The sequence below is a fragment of the Oikopleura dioica genome, chromosome 1, assembly GCF_907165135.1.
Source record: "Oikopleura dioica chromosome 1, OKI2018_I68_1.0, whole genome shotgun sequence".
NCBI classification, from domain to species: Eukaryota; Metazoa; Chordata; class Appendicularia; order Copelata; family Oikopleuridae; genus Oikopleura; species Oikopleura dioica.
Genome location: NC_137291.1, coordinates 13,567,462 through 13,592,628, shown reverse-complemented (window position 1 = coordinate 13,592,628; position 25,167 = coordinate 13,567,462). Strand labels below are relative to the sequence as shown.

The 25,167-nt window shown below is 40.8% G+C and overlaps 7 protein-coding genes, 1 long non-coding RNA gene and 1 other non-coding gene across 9 annotated transcripts; 5 read left to right on the top strand and 4 right to left on the bottom strand.

Moving 5' to 3' along the window:
* The first annotated feature begins 350 nt into the window (after nt 1-350).
* Nucleotides 351-2,615, top strand: LOC145695317 (GPN-loop GTPase 3-like). Its single transcript, XM_081772316.1, has 7 exons — nt 351-396; nt 444-655; nt 905-1,167; nt 1,215-1,433; nt 1,813-2,053; nt 2,217-2,333; nt 2,377-2,615. The coding sequence occupies exons 3-7, from the start codon at nt 1,062-1,064 to the stop codon at nt 2,561-2,563; spliced, it is 870 nt and encodes a 289-aa protein (XP_081628442.1). The 5' UTR covers nt 351-396; nt 444-655; nt 905-1,061; the 3' UTR covers nt 2,564-2,615.
* Nucleotides 2,606-6,784, top strand: LOC145712267 (kelch-like protein 8). The gene is made up of 8 exons (XM_081789955.1): nt 2,606-3,016; nt 3,061-3,176; nt 3,219-3,360; nt 3,435-3,682; nt 4,187-4,539; nt 4,626-4,888; nt 4,933-5,082; nt 5,163-6,784. Exons 1-8 carry the CDS (start codon nt 2,635-2,637, stop codon nt 5,411-5,413), a joined length of 1,905 nt encoding a protein of 634 aa, XP_081646081.1. The 5' UTR covers nt 2,606-2,634; the 3' UTR covers nt 5,414-6,784.
* Nucleotides 6,749-11,209, top strand: LOC145695316 (WD repeat-containing protein 37-like). Its single transcript, XM_081772315.1, has 11 exons — nt 6,749-6,901; nt 7,137-7,243; nt 7,337-7,414; nt 8,878-9,036; nt 9,165-9,322; nt 9,370-9,599; nt 9,643-9,835; nt 9,879-10,005; nt 10,142-10,263; nt 10,309-10,406; nt 10,796-11,209. Exons 1-11 carry the CDS (start codon nt 6,861-6,863, stop codon nt 10,881-10,883), a joined length of 1,401 nt encoding a protein of 466 aa, XP_081628441.1. The 5' UTR covers nt 6,749-6,860; the 3' UTR covers nt 10,884-11,209.
* A 92-nt stretch (nt 11,210-11,301) lies between these two features.
* Nucleotides 11,302-11,563, bottom strand: LOC145695831 (uncharacterized). Its single transcript, XR_014133777.1, has 2 exons — nt 11,473-11,563; nt 11,302-11,428 (listed from the first exon to the last, which is right to left on the bottom strand). It is a non-coding gene; the product is annotated as an uncharacterized LOC145695831 (long non-coding RNA).
* A 374-nt stretch (nt 11,564-11,937) lies between these two features.
* LOC145700313 (uncharacterized) lies at nt 11,938-13,548 on the bottom strand. The gene is made up of 4 exons (XM_081777570.1): nt 13,480-13,548; nt 13,341-13,432; nt 12,359-12,875; nt 11,938-12,304 (listed from the first exon to the last, which is right to left on the bottom strand). Exons 1-4 carry the CDS (start codon nt 13,483-13,485, stop codon nt 11,984-11,986), a joined length of 936 nt encoding a protein of 311 aa, XP_081633696.1. The 5' UTR covers nt 13,486-13,548; the 3' UTR covers nt 11,938-11,983.
* Nucleotides 13,549-14,306: 758 nt separating this feature from the next.
* Nucleotides 14,307-15,003, bottom strand: LOC145710970 (uncharacterized). Its single transcript, XM_081788683.1, has 4 exons — nt 14,849-15,003; nt 14,720-14,802; nt 14,513-14,638; nt 14,307-14,466 (listed from the first exon to the last, which is right to left on the bottom strand). The coding sequence occupies exons 1-4, from the start codon at nt 14,920-14,922 to the stop codon at nt 14,402-14,404; spliced, it is 348 nt and encodes a 115-aa protein (XP_081644809.1). The 5' UTR covers nt 14,923-15,003; the 3' UTR covers nt 14,307-14,401.
* Nucleotides 15,004-20,206: 5,203 nt separating this feature from the next.
* Nucleotides 20,207-22,392, top strand: LOC145710850 (uncharacterized). The gene is made up of 10 exons (XM_081788556.1): nt 20,207-20,509; nt 20,548-20,648; nt 20,711-20,791; nt 20,835-21,040; nt 21,103-21,241; nt 21,286-21,390; nt 21,438-21,611; nt 21,655-21,971; nt 22,012-22,150; nt 22,193-22,392. The coding sequence occupies exons 1-10, from the start codon at nt 20,392-20,394 to the stop codon at nt 22,385-22,387; spliced, it is 1,575 nt and encodes a 524-aa protein (XP_081644682.1). The 5' UTR covers nt 20,207-20,391; the 3' UTR covers nt 22,388-22,392.
* Nucleotides 22,393-23,284: 892 nt separating this feature from the next.
* On the top strand, nt 23,285-24,277 carry LOC145711398 (uncharacterized). Its single transcript, XM_081789104.1, has 3 exons — nt 23,285-23,426; nt 23,701-24,000; nt 24,045-24,277. Exons 1-3 carry the CDS (start codon nt 23,320-23,322, stop codon nt 24,268-24,270), a joined length of 633 nt encoding a protein of 210 aa, XP_081645230.1. The 5' UTR covers nt 23,285-23,319; the 3' UTR covers nt 24,271-24,277.
* Nucleotides 24,278-24,645: 368 nt separating this feature from the next.
* On the bottom strand, nt 24,646-24,717 carry TRNAC-GCA (transfer RNA cysteine (anticodon GCA)). The gene has a single exon. It is a non-coding gene; the product is annotated as a tRNA-Cys (tRNA).
* Between the last annotated feature and the right edge of the window lie 450 nt (nt 24,718-25,167).

Sequence of the window (25,167 nt, the reverse complement as noted above, 5' to 3'; positions counted from 1 at the left end):
CCCTCAAAAGCCCCTTCTTTCAGATCCGGACAAATTCAGAGTAGATGATTACAAGGTGCAGTAATAGCATAATTTTACTGAAAAGAAGCTTTGCGGTAAACCTCAAGAAATCGCCACAAATTCTTTCCACGAGCTCTTCTACGCGTCTGAGTCTGAATCCAAATGGAGAAGAAGAAACACTTGCGATGGAAAGGACTGTAAAAGCGAAGACGATTAGAGAATTGAGGGCGATAAAGGATGAATACGAAAATGACGGAGGAAATCAGGAAAGAGTCAAAAAACGACATTGTCGTCTGTTGTTATTAACAATTTCAAAAAACTATTTTTTTGACTTGAAAAAAGGGGCTTGATTATGTTCATCTAAACGACCCGCTGCTATCAGAAGTTGACCCTAATGTAAGTCATCCCTTTTTATAGATTCTTATTGAAGGAAATTTTTATAGAGAACAAATTACTTCGTCAATCGAAACAGTCTTAATCCCCCTCTCGGCGAAGTCGACAGAAAAACGCGCCGCAAAATCGCCAGAATCAAGTTTTCTCAATTGATTTTTCAAGCTACTGTTGGAGTTTTCTTCGCGACGTTTGGTCTTTATTCAGTTTTCTTCAGTGGATATGATTGTGCGTTAGAAGCAAATACTGTTGCTGAAGATCCAACGTAAGATAACATGCGGTTTTCCCTCAGAATTCCAAGGTTTTCTCCAATTTTTCGGCGAAAAACACGGCCAAATTTGATTCAGCCAACAACGGCCATCAAATGGCCAAAACTTGCCAAGAAAAAAGGTCAAAAATACAAACAAAACTGTTTAAATTTCTAGTTATTCGAAAAATTTGAGCCTTTTGAGTGGAATTTTTAGGGTTGACTGTATTTAAAAATAATGATTGGGTTATTAAATTATGACTGTAGGTATGCTGGATCGATGATAAGCAACATGAAGTGGAAAAACGCGATGGAAACGTATTATTTAAAAAATTCTCTTCCGATTCCCTGGAAAGCCTAAAACTGGAAAGTTCAACATTCTGTATTTCTCCGGCTGTTAGAATGACTGTAATGCGATTGTAGAATGCCAGCTTATGCGCAATTGGTCGTCGGTCCCGCGGGGAGTGGAAAAAGCACTTACTGTCACATGATGCAGCAGCACTTTCAAGTTTTGGGCCGTTCGTGCAGAGGTACAGTAATTATTCACCCTTTCACCTGTATAAACATTCAATTTTAGTTGTGAATTTGGATCCCGCGGCAGAGCAGTATCAATACGAAGCCGAAGTCGATATACGAGAATTGATATCGATTGAAGATGTAATGGACGACGAGGAATTGCGTCTAGGTCCTAATGGAGGTCTGGTCTTTTGTATGGAGTACTTGACAGAGAATTTCGAATGGCTCAAGGAGAATATGGACCCACAAGGAAAAGGAGCTTCAAATAAAGGCCATAGAAGCATCATTTTTAATTCTTTTTGTTTTTTTTTATTCAGAATCAGTCATAAAAAAATTCAAATTATTTTTTTTCAAAAATTGGTTCGATTCAATTACACATGAAGTTAGGCAGGAGACTTCTGCGCTAGATTCACGATGCGGGATATTTACCCGATCGCGAAAATCGGGTTTGTGTAGCGCCTAATAAACTCGCATATAAACTACCCGTTGGTTGATTTTCGGATATAAAGACGAGGATCAAAAATGATTCAAGAGATCGGTTTTGATGAAAAGTAGAGTTCGAACTCCGGAGACAAAATGACACTTACTCTGTATTTTATTAAAATAAAATAAGGACCTCCTTTGATCTTTCTTGTGCCCTTTCTGAAGCTTTTTGAAAGAAGACGATTATTACATAATCGACTGTCCTGGTCAGATCGAGCTGTACACTCATTTGGACGTGATGAAAGTGATTGTTGATAAGCTAAAATCTTGGGACTTCCGTATTGGCGCCGTGTTCCTGATGGACTCGCAGTTTTTGGTCGAGCGGGGAAAGTACATTTCCGGAACGATGGCTGCACTCAGTTGCATGACGAAACTGGAGGTGCCGCACATGAACATTATGACGAAGATAGATGTTTTGAGGAACTGGGATTTTGAATTTGATTTATTCGTGACGAAACAGAGTAATTAGGTTGCGAAAGAGAGCAATTTGATTAGTGCAGTCCTCATTCTGATTTTCTAAAAATAGAGCCGTAAGGGAGAAAATGCTAAATTACTAACTGACAATTAGAGAATCCTGTAAAAGTCCATCGGCGCGTGAAGAGATCGACAATTACACGGACCCAAGTTGTTATGAAAGAGTCGAGAATGCAACGAAATACACGAAAAGATACGCCAAACTCGTCGACTCCCTTTTCCGGTAGCACTTGTTTTCCATCCCCTCTCCTTATCAGCTCTTTTAGAGTAATAGATGACTACTCACTTGTAAATTTCCAACCACTGGATAGTTCTGACGAAGAGAGCATCAACTACGCCCTTGCAATTATCGATACGATGCTTCAATGGGGAGAAGATCAGGACGTAAAAGTCAGGGATGAAGAAGAAAGAGACTTTGAAAATGAAATGACTGATTTGAACCTGGACGACTGAATTTTACATTTTTTTGAACATGTGCCACTGCCGGTCTTCAAAAAGGGAAAAACTGTTTTTTAGACTTTCGGATGGAGGACTTTGCGCCAGGAAATGCCCTGAACCGTGGGTCGGTCAATTCGGCACTGGAAAATGCCGGTTACTTGAGTGACACTTCGATGGAAACAACAACGACTACCGATGGCCCGGCGGAAGCTCAACCAAAGATGGAGATCGATTCAATTTCTGGTGGCGATTCTAAAAACCTTCCCCAGCCAACGCTGCTTTACAAGTCCAACCCCAAGTTTCCGCAAGTCGAGTTGTGCAAGGACTTTCGTGATCGGGATCAACTGACGGATGTGACGGTCAAAGTCGGGGACAAAGAGATCAGAGCGCATAAACTGATTCTAGCGGCGACGATTCCGTATTTTCAAAGCATGTTTTGCTCCGGAATGGTCGAGGTCAAGAAAGAAGGTGAGTGATTCGTCTTCCAATCCGCCTTTTTAATTAATATTCAGTGATTAATGTTCAATTTGACTTTGGCCCGGGAAGATCACTCAATCCTGAGGCGCTTCAATCAATTGTCGACTTTGTCTACTCGAGAGAAATTCTTCTCAATGTCGACACTGTCCAGGTAAGCATCTTTTCAGCGTTCTTTCCTTATCCGATCGTTTAGGACTTGCTTCAAACAGCGACGCTTCTGGGAGTAGATGAAATTATTGAAGCCTGTTCGGATTTTATGTCTTCTCACTTGTCGGAAGAGAATGTGGTGACCGTTTGGTTGTTCGCGGAGAGTATTAATTGTATTGGACTCATGGGTCTGGTTCTATATTTTGCCTTCTTTATTCTTGAGAAATTCTAATGATAACAAAAAGAAAGAACCTTTTGAAAGTCTCTTGCGAAAGCTTCTGCATTTCAACCTTTTCCGACGAGTCCTGGCAAGAGCCTTTTGCTCAGCTCCCCTTAAAATTCCTCATCCGCATCCTTGAAACTAACGAGCTAAACGTAAAGAGCGAAGTCATCGTCGTCGAAATGGTGAAAAACTGGCTCAACACAGACACTGAAAATCGAATTGAACACCTTGAGACGCTCCTCCGCGCGGTTCGACTTGACCAACTCTCGCTTGCGGAACTTCTAGACTAGGATCGACAAGTCCCACCCGACACCCGATAGAAAACCGACGTTTTTGTCGGGTTTTTGTTGGACTCTGCCTACCCTACAAAAATCCGACGGTGAAATTGTGACGACCCTATAAAATCGGGTTTTTGTAGGGTCATTTTTCGGATTTATGTAGGGTTTTTTCGTCGGGTTTCTCTTCGGATCTACTCATTAGTTTCTTCACAGACAGCTCCCAGAATTCTGTTAGCCAAAAATCATGTCTATTTTCGCCTATTTGGATTCATTATATTTGATTCAATTTCAGTGTCGCGAAAACCCAACGAGAACCCGATGAAAACCCGATTAAAACCCGATAAAAATCCGAAAAATACCCGACAAAAACCCGAAAAATATCCTACAAAAACCCGATAAAAAACCCGACAAAAACCCGACGAAAACCCGACAAAAACCCGATCGGAAAATTCCGACTTCAAGAAAACCCGACGAAAACCCGATCCGGATTTCGGGGGCATTTGTCGATACTAGCTTCTAGAGCTGGAAAAGACCCCGCCTTTTAACAACTCGATTCAAGCGATCAAAATGATCTCGGAGACGAAAAACTTTCACCTAGCAACTGGCAACAATCAAATTTCGCTTCCCGTTTCTCGTGGACCGCGAAACTCATACGCTGGAGTTTTGATCTGCGTCGGAGGAAGAGGCAACGAAGGTGACCCTTATAAGTCGGTTGAATATTTGGAAGCGCATAAATCGTGGAAAATGGAGTGGAAGAGTTTGCCCGACATGAGAAATGCGAGAAGACATGTTGGAGCAATTGCTCTTGGGAAGTGTTTATATGCTGTTGGCGGACATTCGGGTAAAGATCATCTTTCTAGGAAGAGGTTTTGAAGACTTGATTGAAGGTTGATTGCGTTTTCGAGGATTCGGTGATAATCTAGATTCCGAAAATTCCATAGACCTCTAATAGCGTTGAATGCTTCGACTTAGAAACAAAGCAATGGGTCCTGAAGAAAGAAATGTCCACCCCTCGTCGGGGAATCGCCCTAGCCGTCGTTGAAGTCTTCGGTAGCCAGTGCATCTTTGCTATCGGCGGACTCGACGATCAAATGTGCTACAACAACGTCGAAAGATACGATCCAGGCAGCGATACTTGGACGAACGTAGCTATGTTAAGCATTCATCGTGGTGGAGTTTGTGCCGTTACTTTGAATAATGAAGTTTATGCGATAGGTAAGAGGATTCTAGATTCTTTTCGTTGATTTCAAACAAATTAGGGGGAAATGATGGTGTTCAAAGCAAAGCATGCTGCGAGAAATACTCTCCCTTGCTGGATAAATGGAAGGATATTCCGCCGATGAAACAGAGAAGAGCTGGTGCAGGAGCTACAGTCGCAAATGGAAAGATTTTTGTCGCAGGCGGATTCGTTCAGGGCTCAAATCATGACAAGATTAGTCTTGCTACATGTAGCCATTGATAATGAAGCTGTTTTTGAGCCCAAATATAGACGATAATGCGCCTTTAGCGTCAGTAGAAGTCTACAATCCTTTGAGCGAGGACGAGCCCTGGACTTGTATCCGACCAATGGCTTCTCCACGGGGTGGCGTTGGACTGGCCCCACTCTCGGGAAAGCTGATTGCTGTTGGAGGCCACAATGGAAAAGAGTATCTCAAGTCCGTTGAAATTTATGACATTGAAACGGATTCCTGGGAACAAGGCCCTCCGGAATGGCTTTTAACGAATTTAAAAGGGGTTTAAGCAGGTTGAAGATAATAACTAATTATATGAAATTTATTAATTATGATAAACATGGGCAGACAAGCGAGTTTCAAATTAATTATCAACTTAATTTCCAGTTTGTCTGTTCGTCAGAATATGCTGATTATTCCGAGGGCTCGGGTCATTTGTTGAATTTTTAAAGACTTTTTCGTTCTTTTCATTTATGGAGAGAATAATAATTATTTTGCTTATGGTCTAATTTATTCAGCAATGCTAATAACGAATAATCAGGACAATAACTTATTGTCAATAAGACATTCACCAGTGTTCAAATTATCTGCGGGGACTGATCGAGAATTTTTTTTATTACTCTTGGCAAAATTATGAAGCTTTACACTTCTTGAAAATTTTAGTTCAAATCTCCCGGGGTTATTTGCATCAGTGTTAGCGCGGTAGGTAAAAGGAACCACTCGAATATTGGTGCGTTCCGGGGCTTTACGGGAATACAAGGCTGCCAGCACAAGCTTAGGGCCTACGCCTTGAGCGCTTGGCGCTAGTAATCAACCCTTGAAGCGAGGGCGGAAAATTGGGCCACAATCGAACCCGGCGCAAAATTTACGCCGCAAAATTTTTGCTGCGTGAAGAGCGCCCCCACTCACGCGCCACAAGCCAAACACGCGGGATTTCGGACCTAGTTCAGCATTGCTAGTAATTGGCCTTTTAGGTCATGTTAAAAGCCTAGAACAGACGCATTTGGCTCGAGCAGGCAGCGGCATCGCCTGGATCAAGGCCGATATCGAGCTGCTCAACCGGGAACCTGAAAATTTAACGGCTCTCAAAGATGCCATTTGAATAATTGACATGTTTCCCCATTTTCAGCATCAATCATTTCGACATCTTATACATCCCCAAACACACAAGAGAAAATGTTCAAATCCATTAATGAATGTCGATGTTTCTTTTTCCATTCAAGAGCTTCTTTGTCTTATTCCAGAACAATTCGACATTGATACGGTATCACTGATAAACCTTTTACTCTTTGTCCAACAAGTGTTAAAAAACTTCATGATTTAGATCTCATTCAAAGTGACCCCCTTATTTAGACGAACTAAAACTCTAGCCCCCTTATCAAGAAATTTCAAATTTCTTATTAGCCACTAATATAAATCGCCTCTATTTTTTACTATCCAAAAATCATCCCAACTTCCTTCTATCTCCAACTCTAGCACACAAAAACTCACAAAACTTTAACTTTAAAAACACAAAAGAACAAAAAAAAGAGAGATTCCGCTTGCTCGACTATCCTTTCTTAGCAGTTGTAAATAGTATTTATTGCCTCCACTTCGCTCCTCATCTGTTGTCCATTTTCTTCTGCGTTTATTCTTTAAAGATTTTCCTGTGCTCGTTTCATCCCTTTTTTATTAACTCGCTTCAGAGAAGAGGAAAAAAGGAAACAATGAAATAGAAAAAATCAAAAAGAAAGAAGATGATGGACAGAAGCAACTCAAAAAAGGCCCGTTTATCAAGGTAAATTCTAGCTTCATTCTTAAAAAAAGTTCAAATGTTAATTCCCCCGAGGCGTGAGCAATAAATCTCCAACTCCCTGAATTATTCTATAATTTGTCAAAACGATCGATTCACGCAAGTTTTTGACAAACTTTTTCCCTCGAGAAACGGGGGAATATCGAAAAAGATTGACGTAGAATCGCTGTCGCTGCGTTAATTACCGTATTGGAATTGGTGGAATGATGATGATTTTCAGGCTGGATGGAGGCGAAAGTCACTACGCGCCCGACAGTGATGGGAGCTCGCCAGACGAGACGACCGTCGGATTAATTGCCAACTTTAGGGCGACTTTGTCTAAGTTAGGTAAGAAGCAATAGAGAAATAATGACATTTTTTTTCGACCGCTGAAGACATTTTGAAATCAAGGAAGAGAATTCGAACTATCCTTTTATTTAGACAACCAATTCTGCACGATCGTTGGCGAGTACCAAAAGACGATGAAAGAGAACCACGACCTCAAGCGACAAATTGAAGGTATCCAACTTTTATTTTTATTAGCCTCGTTTACCCAGGCACTATTGAAATTCAAAATCACAACTCACGTGAAAGACAAAAGTGATTTATTGAGCCACATTTTTTTCTTTCTCGCAAATACCAAAACAGAGTAATCATGACACGTGCCACTCAATCAGGAATCAATAAAAAAGTAGCATTCCTAAACGATCTTTACAAAGAGAGAAGTACTTTTATCGCTAGGTCAGTATTTTTATCTATCTTTTGGCAACTCTGAGCCCCTTTACGGCTATTCTAGATGTGATTTTGGGCCCTCAAATCAAATCAACCTCAAATGACCTCGAGTCACCTTATTCTTAGCAAAGGTCATTTGGGGTCACTTTTTTACTTGAAAATTGACCCCAAATGGCCGCAAATGAACTCGAGCTTCCAAGCAGAGCAGGAAAAATGTATACTTCCCCCCGCCCTTCAAAAATCTGCAGGGCGCCCTTCATTCTTGAAGGGCGGTGAAGTACGAAATGGCTCTGAAGTATACTTCAGGCGCTATCGGTTCTTATCGAAAACTTTAGCTGCCTGTTCATCTGCGTCAATCAGCGTGATTTAAATCATGGCGCCTGAGAGCCAATAAGCGCAAAATTTGAAAAAATTCTGGCGGATGGATTCTGATGGCCGACAGAACCAAGTTGAAGTAGAGTGAAGGGCGGAAGGGCGGTTGAAGTAGAGGGAAGGGCGGAAGTACACTTCACGCCCTTCAACGCCCTGCAACGCCCTGAAGTATACTTCATGAAGTGTACTTCATTCTGAAGGGCGAGTGAAGTATACTTTTTTACCAACTCTGCTTCCAAGGGTTAAAAATTTATTCTTCCGAAAAATTGGCTACGCTCCAACACTCATCATCAATTTCCTCTATTGCGGAAACATTTGTGAACCTCCGTCCCTTTCTTAGTGTTTCCAAACTCATTTTCAGTCTCTACCTAAGCTCTTTCAATATCAGAGAGGACATTTTTTGTCTTTAAAAGAGTAATTGTTTGCCTTCGAAATCTCTTTTGTCGAAGCGCCGCAAAAGTGTTTATATTTTGCACTCTCGTCTCAGGCAAAATCACCATTGACCTCCAGCTAGGAAAGGTATATTTTAACGGCGCTGCGAGACGAACACGTGCGCTTTTTGCTTCCTTCGTAAATTAAAAAAAAACAAAACAAAGACTTCAGCAAAATAAGAGAAATTTTCAAGCCTTTTTTAAAGGTAAAAATCTCATTAAAATGGCCCGCTAGAACCTACCTTTTTTACTTCAAGCTCTATTTTTATTATTCAGTCAAAAACATGCTCCTTCGCAAAACAGGTAGTCGTTTATTTCCCATTTATCTTCCAATTACGCGCTTTCTGGCGATATTAAAAAAGATGCTATTTCCATCAAAAAGAGTACGGCATGACGATTAGTCCTTATTCAGCGCCATATTTATCCCGCTTTAACACGTATGTTCAGAGCTTCTCGCGGCTGACTCGTCCTCAGAGCAGAATCACGCCATGATCAAAACAGTACCTGGCGAGAATCAACAAGAGATGCCATCAAGAACTGGAATTCCTAAGTCGAAGAGTCATTTTTCGAAGCTGAAAAAGGCGTACAACGAGACTAGCTCCAAAGGTATTTTTTGGCCAATCAAATTAATTGATCTTTAGTTTTGACCAGTCAAAAGCCGGCTTTTTAATTCTAACCCAATCATTAACCAATAAGAATAACTATTTTTCTCTCGCGAAAACGGTATTTTATAGTAAGTTCCGTGGTGTCTGCTGGCTTCAGAAATACCAACTGTCAGGGCGAACTCGTCACAGATTTCATCGCCCATCGCGACGCAATTCAAGACCTAAAAACGACCGAAAAGAAAAACTTTTTCATCACTGCCTCGCTCGATAAAACTGCTAAAGTTTGGGTAAGCCTATCCGTCCACCTTTCCTCCTTTCAATTCCTCAATTTCAGTCGGAAACCGGTCAATGCCGGACAAAATATCAGGGACACATTGGCGCTGTAAATACTGTCGCGCTTCATCCGACCGAGGATCTTGCTATTTCCGGCTCGGGAGATACTGAAGTTCATCTTTGGCCTTACAACTTGGAGAATCTAAACAGCCCTTCCGATCAGGAAGATCAAGAGCTCGTCATCAATCAACCCATTCTCAGAATTGGCAGCCACGATGCTATTGTTTCAAGGTGAGTCTTCCTTGATCTCAGCGAGAAGAAAATTCAATTTCAGCATCGCCTTCTGTCAAAACGAACGCGTCTTCACTGTCGGCTACGACGGAAAAGCGCAAGTCCACGACCTCGAGACCGCCAAGTCAATCGTTGACCTGTGCGGCCACGAATGTGCCATAAATCACTGCTCTGCCCACCCAACCCAGCCCAATCTCGTTACTACTTCTTGCAAAGACGGCTCTATCCGCGTCTGGGTAAATCTCTCCCTCTTTTTTATCGTCTTTATGAATTTCTAAGGATTACCGCGTTCCAAGTTCAACAATATGTATTTCAACGCAGCATCGTTCAGCCGTCTCTTCAACTTGTTTCTTAGATAATAACACGATTATTTCATCATCAGAGGATAAAACTGTCAGGATTTTTGGTAAGCAAACCTGCTCTTTCTCTGTTAATCGAGGTCACGTGGCCTTAACTCAACCCTACTGACCTCAAAGCAGACAATATTCTATTCTAGTGATTATTTTTTTGCGAAAATACAGTTATGACCACCTGTTTTTCAGACTTCCGAAAAAACCGTCCCGTCGAGCGCGTGTCAGTGGATTCAGCCGTCAATCGCCTTAGTGTCAACTCAGCCGGGGTCGTCGCGCTGCCACACGATGATCGTCATATTCGCTTGCTAACGGTTCTTGCTCTCAAATACTGTCTGGAAAATAACAGTCGATTTCAGGCGAATTCGAATCAAACGCGACTGAGAAGGATACGCAACTCAAGATCCCATCAAAATTCTGTCATGTGCACTGCTTGGCTTCACAGTAATTATTCAAGGTACGCTAGAGCCTTTCTCTAAAAACTTCCTCATCTTTTCAAACAGTTTTGCGTGTCCCCAAGTTATGAGCCCATCGAAAAAGGAGGGTAGAAAGATAAAAAGACGAGGGAGCTTTCCATTTTCTGGCTCAAGCACTTGGCCACGAAGTCGTAGTTTTTCATCGCCGACAAAGAAAAAACAAGGGTATCTCCTCCCTTACTGGTCGATTTTATCAGCTTTTCATTTATCATCCTTTACCACTTTTATTTACTGTTTAACCCTTTCGCGCTTATCGACCAATTTGTTGGAAAAAGCCTTTGAATGGCTGAAAAGTCTCTTTTTAAAAACATGGCATGATGCAGCGCGAAGGGGTTAATAAGGGGAGAACAGTTATTAACTCATTTTTCAGTAACAACAACGAGCAGAAGTATACAGTTCTCTCTGGCGGCTGGGATCGCCGCGTCTGTATCTGGCGCGTTCCAGTTTCCGAGCTCTGAAAATGAATATTTTCCGAATTCAAATTTCAACCAGGTTTTCAATTCAACACACTCCGTTCAAAAAAAAATACTACGCAAAAGAGAAGAAAAGAAAGAAATCAACAACGATGTACTACCGACACGCCCTTTACTAAAAAAAAAACAAGAACTTTATTCCCAAAAGAAGCCAGCTAGACCTGTTTATTTTCCGTTGACCCGTTTAGCAACTGTTTACCTCGAGTTCCGATTCATTCGCAAGCTTCATCCGAATTTCCACCACTGACTTGTTTCTAACACAATTTCACACAAAGTAACTTATCCGAAATAATGCAATAAAAATTGTTGCAATTGACAAAAATTCTTTTTGAAAGCGATTCCAGGTTCTTGCTTTCAAGAGTTTGTGCAGTTTATTGCAGGAATTTGAATTGTCTATATACTGTTATTCGTCGTTGGTGTTGTAATTTTCCTCGTAATAGGCGTAGTAAGTGTAGTGATCGTAATAAGATGGGTAATCTTCTTGGGCAACTTCATCTGCAGCTTGGTAGTTGTACTCAGCTGGTTGGGCTCTGAGAGACGGTTGAATGAAAAGAATCCGGTGAAAAGGACTTACTGTTCTTGAACGATTCTGTAGCCAGTTGCGACCGCGAAGAGGACGAAGATAGAGTTGGACAACTTCATTTTTTTATATGTCTTCTCTTGGTCTTTTTTTATTCTGATTGAGGTACACAATCGGCGTTGGTTTTATAGTCAGATAGCCGATCATACTGGTTTTCATCCAGTTCGCGCTGGTAACAAACAATAGGGTAAACAAAAAAGCACAAATGTCACATTTCGATTTCCCAATCAACTTCAGATAAGAAGATAGAACTACCGATGGTCTTGCGGTGTTAAATTTGAAAAGAAGACACTAGGGTTAAAATGCAAATTATACGATCGGCTTATCCAAAATAAGATCATGCCCCGAATATTTTGGTATCATGAGAAGAAAATAAAATAGTACGCATAAATTGTGAGGCATAACACTGACGTGGGGCAAAATACGGCGGACAAAGTGGTTTCAAGAACTTTTTTTTATTATTTTTTTTCAGAAACAAAACAGAATCAAAAATTCTTATACTGAATTAGCAGCCCATTTTCTTGTTGTAGAAGTTTCGAGTTTTTCGAGCAGAACGGATGATCTGTCGGTGTACCTTGCCTCGTCCTTCGCATGCGTTGTTTCGGGCCCAGCTGTTGAGGGCGGCGTTGACCTGGCCATTGAGTTTGCAGAAGTCGCTCTCGTCGAAGACCTGGACGTCGTCGGCGGAGTCATCCGAACCGAAGCCGTTTTCTTCGTAGCAGCTTTCGCCGTTGTCAGAATTGACGGCCTTGTTGAAGGCTCTGTAGAATCGGTTGACATATCGCTCGCCCCAAGAAGCGTCTTCTGGAAGAGATTCGACGATTCTCTGAATATTAAGAGTTAACATTTTACAAATGACAATTTGTCAATGTGAACTTACGCCAAAGTGGTATTCGATGATGTCGAGTCGGTCAGCTTCGATAAGCTCGAACTCGAAGCCTTGACGTTTTACAGACTCGTCAGTTGTGAAACTGATAGTAGCCTGACCTCCTAGGACGAAAAGGTCTTGAAATCCCTTGAGCGATGTATTGACGAGACCGTAACTGGAAAATTTGTCTCCTTCGTCAACTTCTTTGTCGGGTTCGGAGTCGGTTTTCGGCTGTTCCTTGTTGTAGCCGCAGAAGTTTCTCTCCACACCGTTGGCAACGACCTTGACGTGGTCCCATTGGCATCGATAGGCCTGTTCGACGGCGAATCGATTGGCGCTGATGATGAAACCGGGAACTCCTCGAATGTTGATGGTCCAGACACAATGAGCGTGATTGGGATAGATGAATTCTCCACCAAATCCGCCTGGAGACGAAAACGTTTGGAGCTCAGTGATGTAGCCGCCGCAATCGGTGTACTGTTGAGTTGACCAAACACTAGTGGTCTCAGTAGTGAAGTGAGGAGTCTGACAGGGATTTAAATTTTTTCGCGAAAATCGCAATTTGCGAATATTTTGCGATTGCGATGCGAAATTTCGCAGAAAATTCGCAATCGCAAATTATTTTTTGATCGAATCGCATCGCAATCGCAACTCAATTTTCGTCAATAATTCGCAAATTGCGATTTTTTGCGAATTTCGGTCTTGTCAAAATGCTCCTTCGTTATTCTGACACGGGTTTTCTTTGACTCAGAGCCTATTTTCTGTGTTCTAAAGGCTTAATTGTAAGCCTGACCTCAAAAAATAGTCTTAAATCCTTTGAAAAATTACTTTTTACGCTAAAATTTCGCAAATGGCGACAAAATCGCAATTCGCGAAAAATTCGCAATTTGCGAAAAAAATCGCAATCGCATCGCAATTTCCGGACCATTTTGCGTCGCAATCGCATCGCAATCGCAATTGATTTTCGGCAAAAATTTAGATCCCTGGAGTCTGAGGAGTAGTTCCAGTGGTCCATTCTTCCGTTGTAGTCGTTTCAGTGGTGTATTCAGATTCAGAGGCTGCTGCGAAGGCAATTAAGGAGAAGAGCTAAAAATAAATCTCTATTATTTTCTAGGATCTCTAAGAATAAAAACCTTCATTTTCGGATTTTTCAGATATTCTGATAAACTCTCAATTGCTTCCGTTATTTATTTTTCGCCTGGCTAGAGCGAACGCAGCTAGGTGGCGGTGCACTTTCACCAAGAGGTTAATAGCTCGTGGCGCTTCACAAAACAGTGCTTTCCTCAAAATAAAACTCTTGATTGAAATATGGAAACACCGCTGCAAATTATATTTTGTAGTTTGTGAAAATAACGGAGTAGAGATTATATTAAATAGATTTAATAATCTGATTTTTGGAATTATGCAGGAGGATCAGATCGTGCTTTGCTTCAACAAGGCCGTATGAAACTCGAGGTCTGTATCATTCAAGGTTTTTTTTTGTTTTTTATTTGAGTAAATAAGAATTCACAAAAGTGAAAGAATTGATGTCAGGAATCACTGTTGTCGAAGAATGGAGCTTTTATCCGTAGTAAACCTCCTCGGAGACGACTTCAGAGACCTCCGACTCCTGGATGGAATATTCTGAGATCGACGATTGAACTATTTCGACTGATTCGCTCCTAAAAAACGAAACGTATTATCTGGATTTGGTGATCTCAACTCACTGCTCCTCTTGGACGAGTCGATAGCCAGTTGCAATGGCGAAAAGCATGAAAATGGAGTTGATCAATTTCATTTTTGGTTGGACGGCTCTTTTTGAAAGTTCTTAAGAGTACTTCAGAGCGTCGAGGTGCGCCGGTTTTATAGGGAGTTCATACTGCAGTGTTTGTTAAAAACAACAAAAAATAAACAAAAATGCAGAGCTCAAGTCTGATCTTTGGAATTCAAAGAATTAAGTCTAAAACTCGTCAATAAGGGGTCGTTGTAAGTTGAAGTTTATTCATCAAAATCAAAGCGGTTGAAAGAAATTAGTCGGGCACAATTGTGAAGTTGGATTGACATTCAGCTCTGCAGTTAGTCTCGGACATGGATGAAGATATCGCCAGCAGCTGGTTCCCAGTCCCGGCTGTCTGGAGCTTCTACAGAGATAAATATAGCTAGTGTGTACTCAACGGTTGAACTTACGAATCTCCTCAGAAGCTTCAAAATCTTCAGATTCTTCAGCAGAGACTTGCTGATCGTAGATGAGCTGTTCCACATCATCCATTGTTGGCACCCAATTGGGGTCGTGCTCTTCACCAGTAGTCGCACCTAAAGAGCAATAAGTTGAGCTTAGAAGCTTCCAAATGGAATCGCGGGTGAAGTTCCAATGTCACGGCCTTTCAATCCTACCTGGAGCGAAAGCAGAGTCGTAATCTCTCAAAATTGGGTTTCCGTGATCGTCAACTTCAAGGGCATCTTCCTGGTAACGAACTCTGAAGAATATTGTATTAGAAAAAAGACAGCGAAAAAAAAACTTACTGTCCATTTCTTGGTCGAAGATTGTAGCCAGCAGCAAGGGCAAAGAGGGCAAAAAGTGAGTTGATCAGTTTCATTTTCTTCGTTTTTTCTTTTGTATACTGTTATTCTCGAAGAACCGGAGTTTTATACGGATAAAAGGGACAGTCATTTATTTGGGTGTGCCAGTTATTTATTGTGACTTTTTCACATTTCAACACAAAAACAAACAGAAAGTAAGACAGAGAGTCCAATAGGCGTCTTTCATCAGGCTCCGAGTACTGCTACAACAAACAATTACAGTAGACGCAGCGACGAAATTTGCTCCATCGCCGCTATGAGCGAAGAAGGGCTTTCTGTACCTGTCAAAGTAAGCTGGATTATTAGAATTTCCAGCTGAGAGGAGAGGACGAGATTGAGGCCGAAGGTCGAACTCGGGTCGCTGCGGCCGAAACGGGCGATTTGGCCGTTGAGGGCGAACTGGTCGCTGAGGCCTGAAGGAATTTAGTAAAGTAACATTTGAAGATGGAAAACCGTTGTGGCCGCCTTCGTCTCTTAGTCGTTGTGGATGTTGTAGTTGTTGAAGTCGTGGTAGTCGTCGTTGTCGTCGTTGTTGTGGTCGTTGTTGTCGGTGGCGGCGCGCAACTTCCATCACAGTATCTTACACTCAAGTCAGTAACTGCTATCTTCTGCGCATCCCTTCTATTGACCCATCGAAGCCGAAACAACCGAGCTGGCCTTCGTTGAACTGGAACTACATCTCAGCTCTCAAATCCCCTCTTTTGAGGACGAAAATGATCCGGAAGCCGATTCCTTGGAAGGTGACATTTCTGATCAACTCCTCGCCGTTTTCAAATGCATTCAAAAAGTCAACAGGACATCCATTTGTTGTGCATTGAAAAGGCTCTCAATGGAGAATCTTTAAATCATTTATCGAAGAAAAGTAAGTCTGATCCCCTTCCTGAGTCAAGATCGAGACAGATGGGTACGTCAAACTGCGCACAGTCGCACATGATCATCGAAACTTCCCAGCAAATTCCACAACAAGAAAGAAAGAAAACAATCAAATAAAAAAGAAATTCGCCCCTGACTGTAAGACTTTCAAACAGAATCGGCTGCGGAAATCGCATCACATAAAGAAAAGTCGACGCAGAAACGAGATCATCAGCTCTCCAAGCGCTCCATAAGTCATCATCGAAAATATTTGAAATTGGAAATCCCTCCTTTTGACTCCCAATCCCACTCATTAAAATTCGCCCTCTTCTGGATTCAACAAAAAACAACCAATATCTCTGTGAATCTCCGACCCTGTCGTCCATCAGGCATTGAGTTCTCTCCCTTCCACGTGACAATCTTTCCAAGAGCGCTAGAATCAAACAGCAGTAGGAAAAGTCTGAAAATCTTCATTTCTCGTTGATGAAAATTGGATAATCTAGTCTAAATAGGTTGTTGAATTTGTATTACTGTCAGCATTTTGGCTTTGGAAGATCTCGAGTCCCGTTCAAGAGCTTCAAGATTTCCGGCTTCATTCTCCACCGTCTGTCATCTGGAGAATCTTTTCGTCTAGTCATTTCTTCAGTCATTCCGTAAACTCAATTTTCAGCGCTTCATTTGTCTTGATTTTTGGCATGAAAACCCAAATTGATCCCTCGACTGTTTTTATTGGAACAATATTGAAGCTTCATCAATAGTCTGAAATACTCTCTGGCGATCAGAAAGTAAATTATTCAAGAAGTCGGCGAGCAAAAATCCATATGCATCTATCAATCTTAATCCAAGTTCAGAGGAAATATTCCAACTGACCAAGAATGTTACTGTTTTTAATGAAAAGCAGTGACCGTGCCCGAGGCGCAGGAGAGCGGATTAAGGCACAAGACGCCAATGGCACTACCTGTCCACAATGCAATTTTCAATTTTGATGGGTCCAAATGAAGAAAGAATGAATATATAGAGAAATAAGGAGGGAGCTTAATAAGGCTACAAGAGAGCTTAAAAACACTACATATGGAATCGAAAATATGCTTCGGCTGTGTTCGAAAAAGGAAACCGGCTGTAAAAAGATAGAAGATGTGACAGTTAGAGAAGTGGCAGATCTCGAGCTGTCAGAAGAGGGGTCAATTTGTTTTTCATGGAAAGAGAAATTGTGAGAACGATCTTTTTGGGCCACATTTTTAACCCATACGCGCATACTGGCCATTTTAGAACCCATTTTCGAGGAACATTGTCTTTTTAACTTTGATTATTCTCGAAAATCTGAAATAAGCCGCATGCGGCTTTATTGCCCAAAAACACGTTTTTTGCATTGGTGCGCGGATGGGTTAACTCATTGAAAATCTAAACAATCGCTTCAAAGTTGCCCGTTGATTTCAAATGACAAAGCAATTTGTTGGATTCGTACGAATCTCGGCATTCTAGTGATAGACGGAAGATATGATTTGCTTGTTTTCTGCCGGACAGGTTTGAGTTTGATGTTGTAGTTTCAATTTTCCTAAGTGGGGTTAAGAAACGACCGAAGAGAAGGTCATTCAAGAGGATCCTGGGAATAAGGGGACGCGTTTTATGCTGATGAAAATTGGGAGCTACAAAGAAAGGTCACATAGGCTCAATTCCGACCGCTGCTGCAGGACAAATTCAGGATTGGAGGATCGACTCATGTTTTCACATACAATCGCGCCGGTGGAAGACTATTACCTACTCTATTAGCATATATAGACAGTATCATGTCATGTTAAAAAGGTCGCGCTGAACTCATGTAAATCTCCATCTGCTATCCATCACTTTTTGGTTTCTTTATTAACTTCATCATAAAGGGGTTATTTTTAACAAAATTTGAAATACAGTGTGGGATGTCTGTTTTTATACAGACATATTTTCAGACCACAAGTTGCCAGTTGGACCGAGATTTGCATCAATAATAATAATAACGCAGAAACAAGTCTTATTAATTTTCGATTAAAAATCATATGCTTCGCGCTCGATTACAGTAATTGTTGATTTGTGAAGCATTCTCGATCCTCAAGTAGATATTGTTCGACGGTAAGGTGGACCGCTCATTTATAATTCAATTCATTTTGTTTGTCCTATTCTTCATTTAATTTCAGAATTGCTGCGGGTGTTACAATCAACACGTCAGGAGCGAATGAAGCGGGCCCTGTTGATTTAATTTTCAACATGGATAATGTTGTTCTAAATGGCGAGATATTGGGCATTATACAGGGATATTGAATGCGCACGGTATAAGAAGCGATCTGTTGATTACAGTATCCTCCCGTTTGATTTTAAATCTGCTCTTTTCGGGAAATGAGACGAGAAGGGGTCATAAAACGGGTTACTAAACGGGATTGAAATAAGTCACATGACGCAAAACTTAATTTTCAGAGATTAAAAATTAACCCTTTCGCTCTTAGCTGTCCCAAAAATGGCCAAATTGACAGTTTATTTCTACTAAAAAACAGGTTGTCATTCAAAAGGCTAAATTGACTCCTAATTAAACTCAGTTCCAATTTTCAATATTCAAGTTCATGATTCAAAGTTAATTTGTCATAGTTCTTCTCTGTTTTTTCCTTATTACAGGCTTTTCTAATTTATGGCATCTGTATCCCTTGATTAGGCGCGGGCTCATTTGGACATATGGTAAAGAGCAAGTTAATTATAAGTAAGTAAAAGGGTCAACGAATTAAGACTGATGCGTTTTCCATACTGCCAATAAATGAATGATAATGAACTCTTGTTTAGCTTCAACAAGGCGGGGGCCTGGTCACATGTGGACATCTACATGGGTCCAGCAAAGGAGCTGATTGCAGAAGCGCATCATATTTTGATTAATCAAGCGCCAGAATGCAGCGTTGTTGTGAGGAAATCGGCAGGTACTCTTCCTTGATTTCAAGAGGGAGCTTTTCTTTTGAGGCTTCCTGAAGCTCTTGTCAACTAAAAATGGAAAAAATGCTTTCGGGTTAACCTTTTTTAGCTTACAATTGCGACTACATGGGCTCGCAGCGGGTCAACTTCTCCCGTGGTAAACAAATTGCTTCGATGGCAGTTGGAAGCTTGAAACGAGAAGGAGCAAAGATGGAAGCCAGATTAGTTCTCCGCGAAGGTAGCTACAGCGGATAGCAAGTTCGAGATTATACAGTTTGATCCCTTTTTAGACGCGCTGCTGATTTGTACAGTCGACCAAGACCTTGCCTTGCTGCCTTATCCGAGCATTACTTACATTCACATGGACGAGAGCCTCGAAAGCCCTGATCACCTCTTGGGCATTATTGCGGTCATTCCCGAAATGCCACCTAATTGTATCTTGATCTACTCGGAAGACAGCCAAGGAAATGGTTTAATCATGCAGCTAGGGTTTAGGGCTGCATTTATGAACCACAAGCAGATATTGTGGCCAGAATTGCTGAGAAAACGGGTCTTCCAATTGGAGAAGAGCAGGGTCCGATAATTTGAGCTCACGCTAAAACTCATTTCGGCTAGACGCTCAAATTTTCTCAAATTGAGAACTCAGTGTGACTTGAGAAATCATTTGGAGAAAATCTGAGATTTTGCTTGAGAGCAGGGAAATCTCATGAGTTTTCAAAAACTCCATTTGAGCGAGCGCGCTGATTGGCCCGCCGGTTGGCCCGGCGGCGAGTCGGCGCAGCCACAGCGGATCGTAGGCGCGTTGCGTAAGGCTGCGCACTTACAAAAATCGTCTACCCCGCCTTGACTGGCTCGTGGATCGCGAGCGCCACCACAAAATTTGATTTCTCACGCGAGCTCTCATCTATGAGTTTCTCAAAACTCCAATTTAAAAACTGAGTTCTCAAGCTTTGTTTCGTGGAGTTTTAGCGTGAGCTCAAATTATCGGACCCTGGAGAAGAGAAAGAAAAGGATGAAGAAAAGTCTTCCAGAGGATCTCTAAAGGAATCGTTCTTTCATTATTAACCAATCGGCGCATCTATAACAATTTATTGGCGTTCATAGGTAAGAAACTCGGAAAAGGCATTTGTCGGACGACGAATGACGACTGGCGATCTGAAAGTCTCAAAAATCTCGAAAATGTTCACCTCATTGCCATCCCGATCAAAAAGCGTCAAAGTACGGCCTTCCAAAGATGTTGATCCGATCGAAGAAGCCGAGAATATAGCTGCATGAGATTTTTGCTCTTCTATTTATTCAATAAATTGCTAAAAAATAATCCGAAAACTCTTTCTCAGGTAAAATATTTCACAACTTCTCGTTAAATTTACGAGTTATGCTCAATTTAACGAACAATCAGAATTGATTGCTTTGCTTTCCAGTTCCAAGAGAATAAGTCAAATGGAAGAAAGAAACTTTATTTTGGTGAGATCCATCGAATTTAGAGATGTTCTCTTATTATTTATTTCTGCGGAAGATTATGATAACTTAGGTTCTATTCATTCTATTCTCATTCTTATGTTTTGGTCGGGCATGTGACAGGGACGAATTCGTGAATGTCGACTGTTCGAAACATAAATTTATCATATCCATCAACCAGACTTGCTTTGATCAGGAACTAAGTTTTCAAATCGGCGGAAAATTGTAAACGAACAGGGTTAGTAACTTTGATGAAGCACTGGAATAGAGGCGATGATTGGACCGAGACGATCTATCTCGGCAATGATCGAAGCAACTCTTCAGATTGCAATTTCGGCGCTAGAAATCAAAGCTCGTCCCCTTTTGAAGGTTCACCCATGTTTCAGACAAGAAATATGCAATTATAGTGCTGTTTTCTGACTGTGATGTGAAAACATCCTATCCTGACCCAGCAGACATGGAGAAAATCAAATTTGAATTGAATGGAATCGTCCAAGAAAAATATAATGTAAAATGATTGTATCATATCTCGTAACTTATGATTCATAACGATTTTGATTTTAATTATAGCTTAATGGAAACATGACAATTGATTCTCCCTTTGATCTTCAATGCGAGTATGAAAGCTCAACTAGTACGAAAATAAGCATGGTAAAATCGTTAACAGTTTCCTTTCTTCTGACCTAAAAACTAGCAAATAAACTCAGCTGCGGCAATCAATATCGCCCAAAATCTTGCACTTGACGTTGACAATATTCCTGCACCATCAATTTGTGTCGAATCTTCTTACAAATCGAACAGCTACGACTGCAATAAAGAGCCAATGCTTGGATTGAAACTGTTGATTGATTACCCAAGCAACAAGTTTTCAGATTTCAGAATAAATCAAATCTGGACCGGGTAAGATGGTTTTTATAATGCTTCAAATCATTATTATAGCCTATAAAAATACGTATATCTAGTGCTAAAGCGGGCGAAAAAACAATAAAACTCGTGGATGACGGGTGTGCTCTCTTTCAAGATGATCTCGTTGAAAGTCATGGGCGATCCTTTTATTGGAAGCCGTTCACTTTTAACAATGCAAAGTCCTTCTTTTTGACGGTCTTTAGCTCAAAAACCATATTATTTTTAAATTAAATAAGTAGATTCATGTGACTCTATGCGATCCAAACGACAGTATCTTTTGCACTGGAACCACTGATTGTTCTAAAAATCAAGGCAACGAGTATCTGTTTAATCTTTTGCCGCAGGTATGTCTTGCATTACCAAGAGCTCTAAGACAAATGATGAATTTAAGCATTTCTTGGTGATGGGCGAAAGTTTGAGCGAATCATACAAATTTTCTGTTGACGACTCAACTCAAACAGCAGTTTCCGTGACAGCACCTTCCGATGTCTTTACAAAATTTGCTCCTCATGCGATCATCAAGGACATGCTGTACATCTTTGGTGGAGAATCAGATCCGCAAAAGGTGTTCGTTTATGATAATTGCAAAATAATGAAGCTTTTTCAAGATTGCTAGGTTGGAGGGGTGTGAATGGAAAAATCAGTCGATGCGATTGATAAAACCTATGGAAAAAGATTCAGCTGCGATTTCGATCAACAACGGAGCCAAAGCTCTGATTTGCTTTCCGGACAACTGGATTAGTTGTGAAATTTTCGATGGGACAGCTTCTGTTGCCGCCCACAGCACAACCTATCGTCATCCCTCAGGGGGCCTTGCGTTCTATAAAGGGCAACCAACAACAGTTGGTGGATGGATGAACAATGGAGCGACTAAAGTTGAGACCTTTAGTTCTTCAGGATGGTCTTCTCTGACTGATTTTCCTCAGTAATGAATAAGGCAGTTTAATTTCTAAGTTCTATTGAAGTTACACGAGGCATCATTTTTTGATCGGTCTGTCAAGTGGAAATCTTTTGCTCGCGGGTGGTGTGAGTGGAGAAACGCAGCAAAAATGGATATGGCTGCTGAAAAATAATAGCTGGACAGAACTCGGAAACCTTCAAAATGTTAGAATCAGCGTTCTCTATTTATAATAATTTTTCACTTAGACTAATTATTACGGAACTGCAAAAAGGATCAACAATTCAATTTTCATATTTCCTGGCACGTCAAGTACCATTCAGCGAGTTGACCTTGATGATGAAGATCAATTTATCAGAGCACAAATCATCGGAACAATTGCTTCTGATGTGGAAAGTGACATTCCTGTTATCATGAGAGTTTCTGAAAATTTTTGTGTATAAAATGATTTCTTTCGATTGAATATAAATAAACGGCACTAAACCTTAGTGGCACAGTGAAATTACCCGAGGGCGCTTCGTTCTAGTGCGCTGCAAATGAGAATTCTCATGGTAACTCCCGATTACGATAACAACAAAAGAGAAAATGGAAAAAGAAAATGCAGTTTCCACTAGATCGTTACAGTTAATTCTTCCTCTTTGTTTCATTTTTCTTTTCTTCTTACAGTCGTTTACGAAAGAGCTCAGTTTTGATTTGACGCAAGAATTTATTGAAATCGATGAGCCACTAGAAGAGAAATGGGTTTTTGAAAAGAATCCGTACGAATATATAATCAGGAAAATGTCAAAAGATTGAAAGAAAATATTTATGATGCAATTTTTGACGATAAAAAAGTAATGTTCCTGAAAAATTCCGAAAAAACGTCAAAGAAAATTTCCAATCCGAAGCGGGAGTAAAACATTCAAGTTGTCCTTTCACCATCAGAAGTTCAAACAAAACACAGAAGTCGCGGTTTCCAGATGTTCTCGGAATCGGCATGGCGAAATGTGGCACGGGGTCGTTGAGTTTTCTTGGCTGCCATCCTCAAAGTAAGGAGCACAAACCAGTTCTTTCTCAAATAAAAATTTAAGTTGTTTACACCCACGGAGAGCTGCGATTCTTTAGCAATCCTTCGAACGCGCAGAAAATCCTAGAATACAGCAAGAACACTACAGAAAACACCGCGCAGCACAAACTTAACGAATACAAGTTCAATGCGCTGAAACAAAGCTATTTACTGGACCTCAGACCAGGAAACGGTTCTTTTCTAGCGCCAGTTTTCTCCATTTTACCCTCTTTAAAAACCATGAAAAAAGCAGCAGATGATGAAATCTTGATCGAAACTTCTCCACAGTATGCAATGTCTAGCTCCAAAGAAGACAACCAAATAACAGTTATGGGAAGAAGAAGGATGGAAATTCATGCAATGAAAGCGCTAAACCCAAAGATCAAGGTCATTGTTGTGTTGTGCGATCCGATCAAGAGAGCGTTCTCGGGCATCAGGTGAGCCTCAAACGTAAGGGTTAGGATTTCTCCATGATTGTCGCTTAGAAATTTGATCGCCAATCCAAGCAAGGCGTGAAAAACTGATTCGGCTTCCGAAGTGCAAAAATGAAAAGCCGCGTAGCGGTTTTTTTAAAAACGAAGCCGCAAGGCGGCTTCGCAACACAATCATTCTTATCGATTTGAAAATATTGGCTTTTCATTTTGGCTCTTCAGACTCTTGGTAAGGGTTGGCTAATATCAATTTTTCCCTGGAACAACAGAAAATTTTAAGCATGCATGTTCGAAATAACAAAAAAATGGAGATGCAAAGTCAAATCGACGAATTCACCGTCGCGGTCGAAGAAGAATCGAATGAAGCTCGGGCAAAAGTTGAATTCGTCGACGTCATCTCCCCCTTTCAAGAAATTCTGGGGGAGGAAAACGTATTGATATTGGATGGAGAACTGGCGATTAAAGATCCGAATGAGGGCTATGGGCAAATTTTGGACTTTCTTGGGCTTGAAAAAGAAGGATTTGAACTTGAAATTGATGCTGAAAAGGGCTTCCCATGTTTGATCAAACCTGCAAAAAAGTAGATTCATCAACGAAGAAAAGATAGATTCATTTACTTTTTAGATGTCTGAAAGACACAAAAGGAACTTCGCGAAAAATCGATGTGCGGGAAGAATATCCAAAAGATACAGCCATTTGGACCTCCTACTTCAAACCGTTCATGGAATCTCTTGTTCTTCACCTGAATTTATGCAGTGAAATCAACGAAGAGTGTTGTTCGAAATTGAAGAAGGAAGGAGCACTCTTTTCTTTTGCTAAGTATTATGTTTGCGATCAGTCTTCACAATAGATTATTGTCAATAATTTATAATCGCCCAATAAATTATTTTTTCGAGCAAAAAAAAAGCGTTTTATTTTTGTCTGGAAAAAGTGTCTATCATCAGTTTTGCTGTTTTTGGAAGTCTATTTCAACGTGATTTTCTTCTATCTCAAAATAGCCAAATTTCTATTTCAGGAATTGAGCTGGACCACTCCTGAGTCGCAGACGTATTTATGCAAAAACAAGGAGAGTAAGTAATCGTTTTTTTCCGCGGTCTTTTACTTCCTATTCTTTAATTAAAACTTGCTTTTTGTACAAAAGAAACATTAAATAGTCTCTTCACATGAAAAAGAAGCGATATCTGCTGGATTCTTGGGAAAATTTAAGCGCTAGAATCGAAAAATAAGGGGACACCCGGGTTTGAACCGGGGACCTCTCGATCTGCAGTCGAATGCTCTACCACTGAGCTATATCCCCACGCCGGTTTCTTAATAATTGTTTTATATAAACGATTGTTAGCCTCCAAGGTCGATAAATTCCAGTGCCAAAGGGTTGGGTACACCCTTAAATAACCAAAAAATCTCAGATCAAACAAAGATACTGCAAAAAATGCTGCTTTAGCTAATTTTTTCTTATGAATAATTTTTTTTCTTAAAATCGTTAAAAAAAGGATCATTTTTCTCATTTTCAAAATCGTGGAAAGCAATTTTCTACAACGTGCATTCGCCGCCTCGCAAATTTAACGGGCTAATGTTCTAACCACATGTTGACAGATTCCAAGGTCGTTCTATTCGTTCATTAGTTCGCTCTTAGTGAGCTCTCAAGAATCTCACAGTGGCCAACGCCGTAAACAAACTAGTTGGCAAGATTTTCGGTGAAGAAATTTTTCTGTGAAATGAACTCATGTTTCGGGGTTGTTTCAGGGCT

What these genes read in the sequence shown, in the direction of transcription:
- LOC145695317 (XM_081772316.1), top strand. Translation starts at nt 1,062, where the DNA reads ATGCCAGCTTATGCGCAATTGGTCGTCGGTCCCGCGGGGAGTGGAAAA. An exon ending in ATGACGAAGATAGATGTTTT is followed by an intron (nt 2,054 to 2,216) that starts GAGGAACTGGGA and finishes AGAATCCTGTAA; the next exon opens with AAGTCCATCGGCGCGTGAAG. An exon ending in CTCGTCGACTCCCTTTTCCG is followed by an intron (nt 2,334 to 2,376) that starts GTAGCACTTGTT and finishes CAGCTCTTTTAG; the next exon opens with AGTAATAGATGACTACTCAC.
- LOC145711398 (XM_081789104.1), top strand. Translation starts at nt 23,320, where the DNA reads ATGGGAAGAAGAAGGATGGAAATTCATGCAATGAAAGCGCTAAACCCA. An exon ending in AGAGCGTTCTCGGGCATCAG is followed by an intron (nt 23,427 to 23,700) that starts GTGAGCCTCAAA and finishes GAAAATTTTAAG; the next exon opens with CATGCATGTTCGAAATAACA. An exon ending in TTGATCAAACCTGCAAAAAA is followed by an intron (nt 24,001 to 24,044) that starts GTAGATTCATCA and finishes TTTACTTTTTAG; the next exon opens with ATGTCTGAAAGACACAAAAG.
- LOC145710850 (XM_081788556.1), top strand. Translation starts at nt 20,392, where the DNA reads ATGAAGCACTGGAATAGAGGCGATGATTGGACCGAGACGATCTATCTC. An exon ending in ATAAATCAAATCTGGACCGG is followed by an intron (nt 21,041 to 21,102) that starts GTAAGATGGTTT and finishes ACGTATATCTAG; the next exon opens with TGCTAAAGCGGGCGAAAAAA. An exon ending in GAGAATCAGATCCGCAAAAG is followed by an intron (nt 21,612 to 21,654) that starts GTGTTCGTTTAT and finishes AGCTTTTTCAAG; the next exon opens with ATTGCTAGGTTGGAGGGGTG.
- LOC145712267 (XM_081789955.1), top strand. Translation starts at nt 2,635, where the DNA reads ATGGAGGACTTTGCGCCAGGAAATGCCCTGAACCGTGGGTCGGTCAAT. An exon ending in GGTCGAGGTCAAGAAAGAAG is followed by an intron (nt 3,017 to 3,060) that starts GTGAGTGATTCG and finishes ATTAATATTCAG; the next exon opens with TGATTAATGTTCAATTTGAC. An exon ending in TCAATGTCGACACTGTCCAG is followed by an intron (nt 3,177 to 3,218) that starts GTAAGCATCTTT and finishes CCGATCGTTTAG; the next exon opens with GACTTGCTTCAAACAGCGAC.
- LOC145695316 (XM_081772315.1), top strand. Translation starts at nt 6,861, where the DNA reads ATGATGGACAGAAGCAACTCAAAAAAGGCCCGTTTATCAAG. An exon ending in CAACGAGACTAGCTCCAAAG is followed by an intron (nt 9,037 to 9,164) that starts GTATTTTTTGGC and finishes GGTATTTTATAG; the next exon opens with TAAGTTCCGTGGTGTCTGCT. An exon ending in ATAAAACTGCTAAAGTTTGG is followed by an intron (nt 9,323 to 9,369) that starts GTAAGCCTATCC and finishes CCTCAATTTCAG; the next exon opens with TCGGAAACCGGTCAATGCCG.
- LOC145700313 (XM_081777570.1), bottom strand. An exon ending in TGGACCACTGGAACTACTCC is followed by an intron (nt 12,876 to 13,340) that starts TCAGACTCCAGG and finishes TTTAAATCCCTG; the next exon opens with TCAGACTCCTCACTTCACTA. An exon ending in TCATCGAATACCACTTTGGC is followed by an intron (nt 12,305 to 12,358) that starts GTAAGTTCACAT and finishes CTTAATATTCAG; the next exon opens with AGAATCGTCGAATCTCTTCC.
- LOC145710970 (XM_081788683.1), bottom strand. Translation starts at nt 14,922, where the DNA reads ATGAAACTGATCAACTCACTTTTTGCCCTCTTTGCCCTTGCTGCTGGC. An exon ending in CTTCGACCAAGAAATGGACA is followed by an intron (nt 14,803 to 14,848) that starts GTAAGTTTTTTT and finishes AATATTCTTCAG; the next exon opens with AGTTCGTTACCAGGAAGATG. An exon ending in CGACTCTGCTTTCGCTCCAG is followed by an intron (nt 14,639 to 14,719) that starts GTAGGATTGAAA and finishes ATTGCTCTTTAG; the next exon opens with GTGCGACTACTGGTGAAGAG.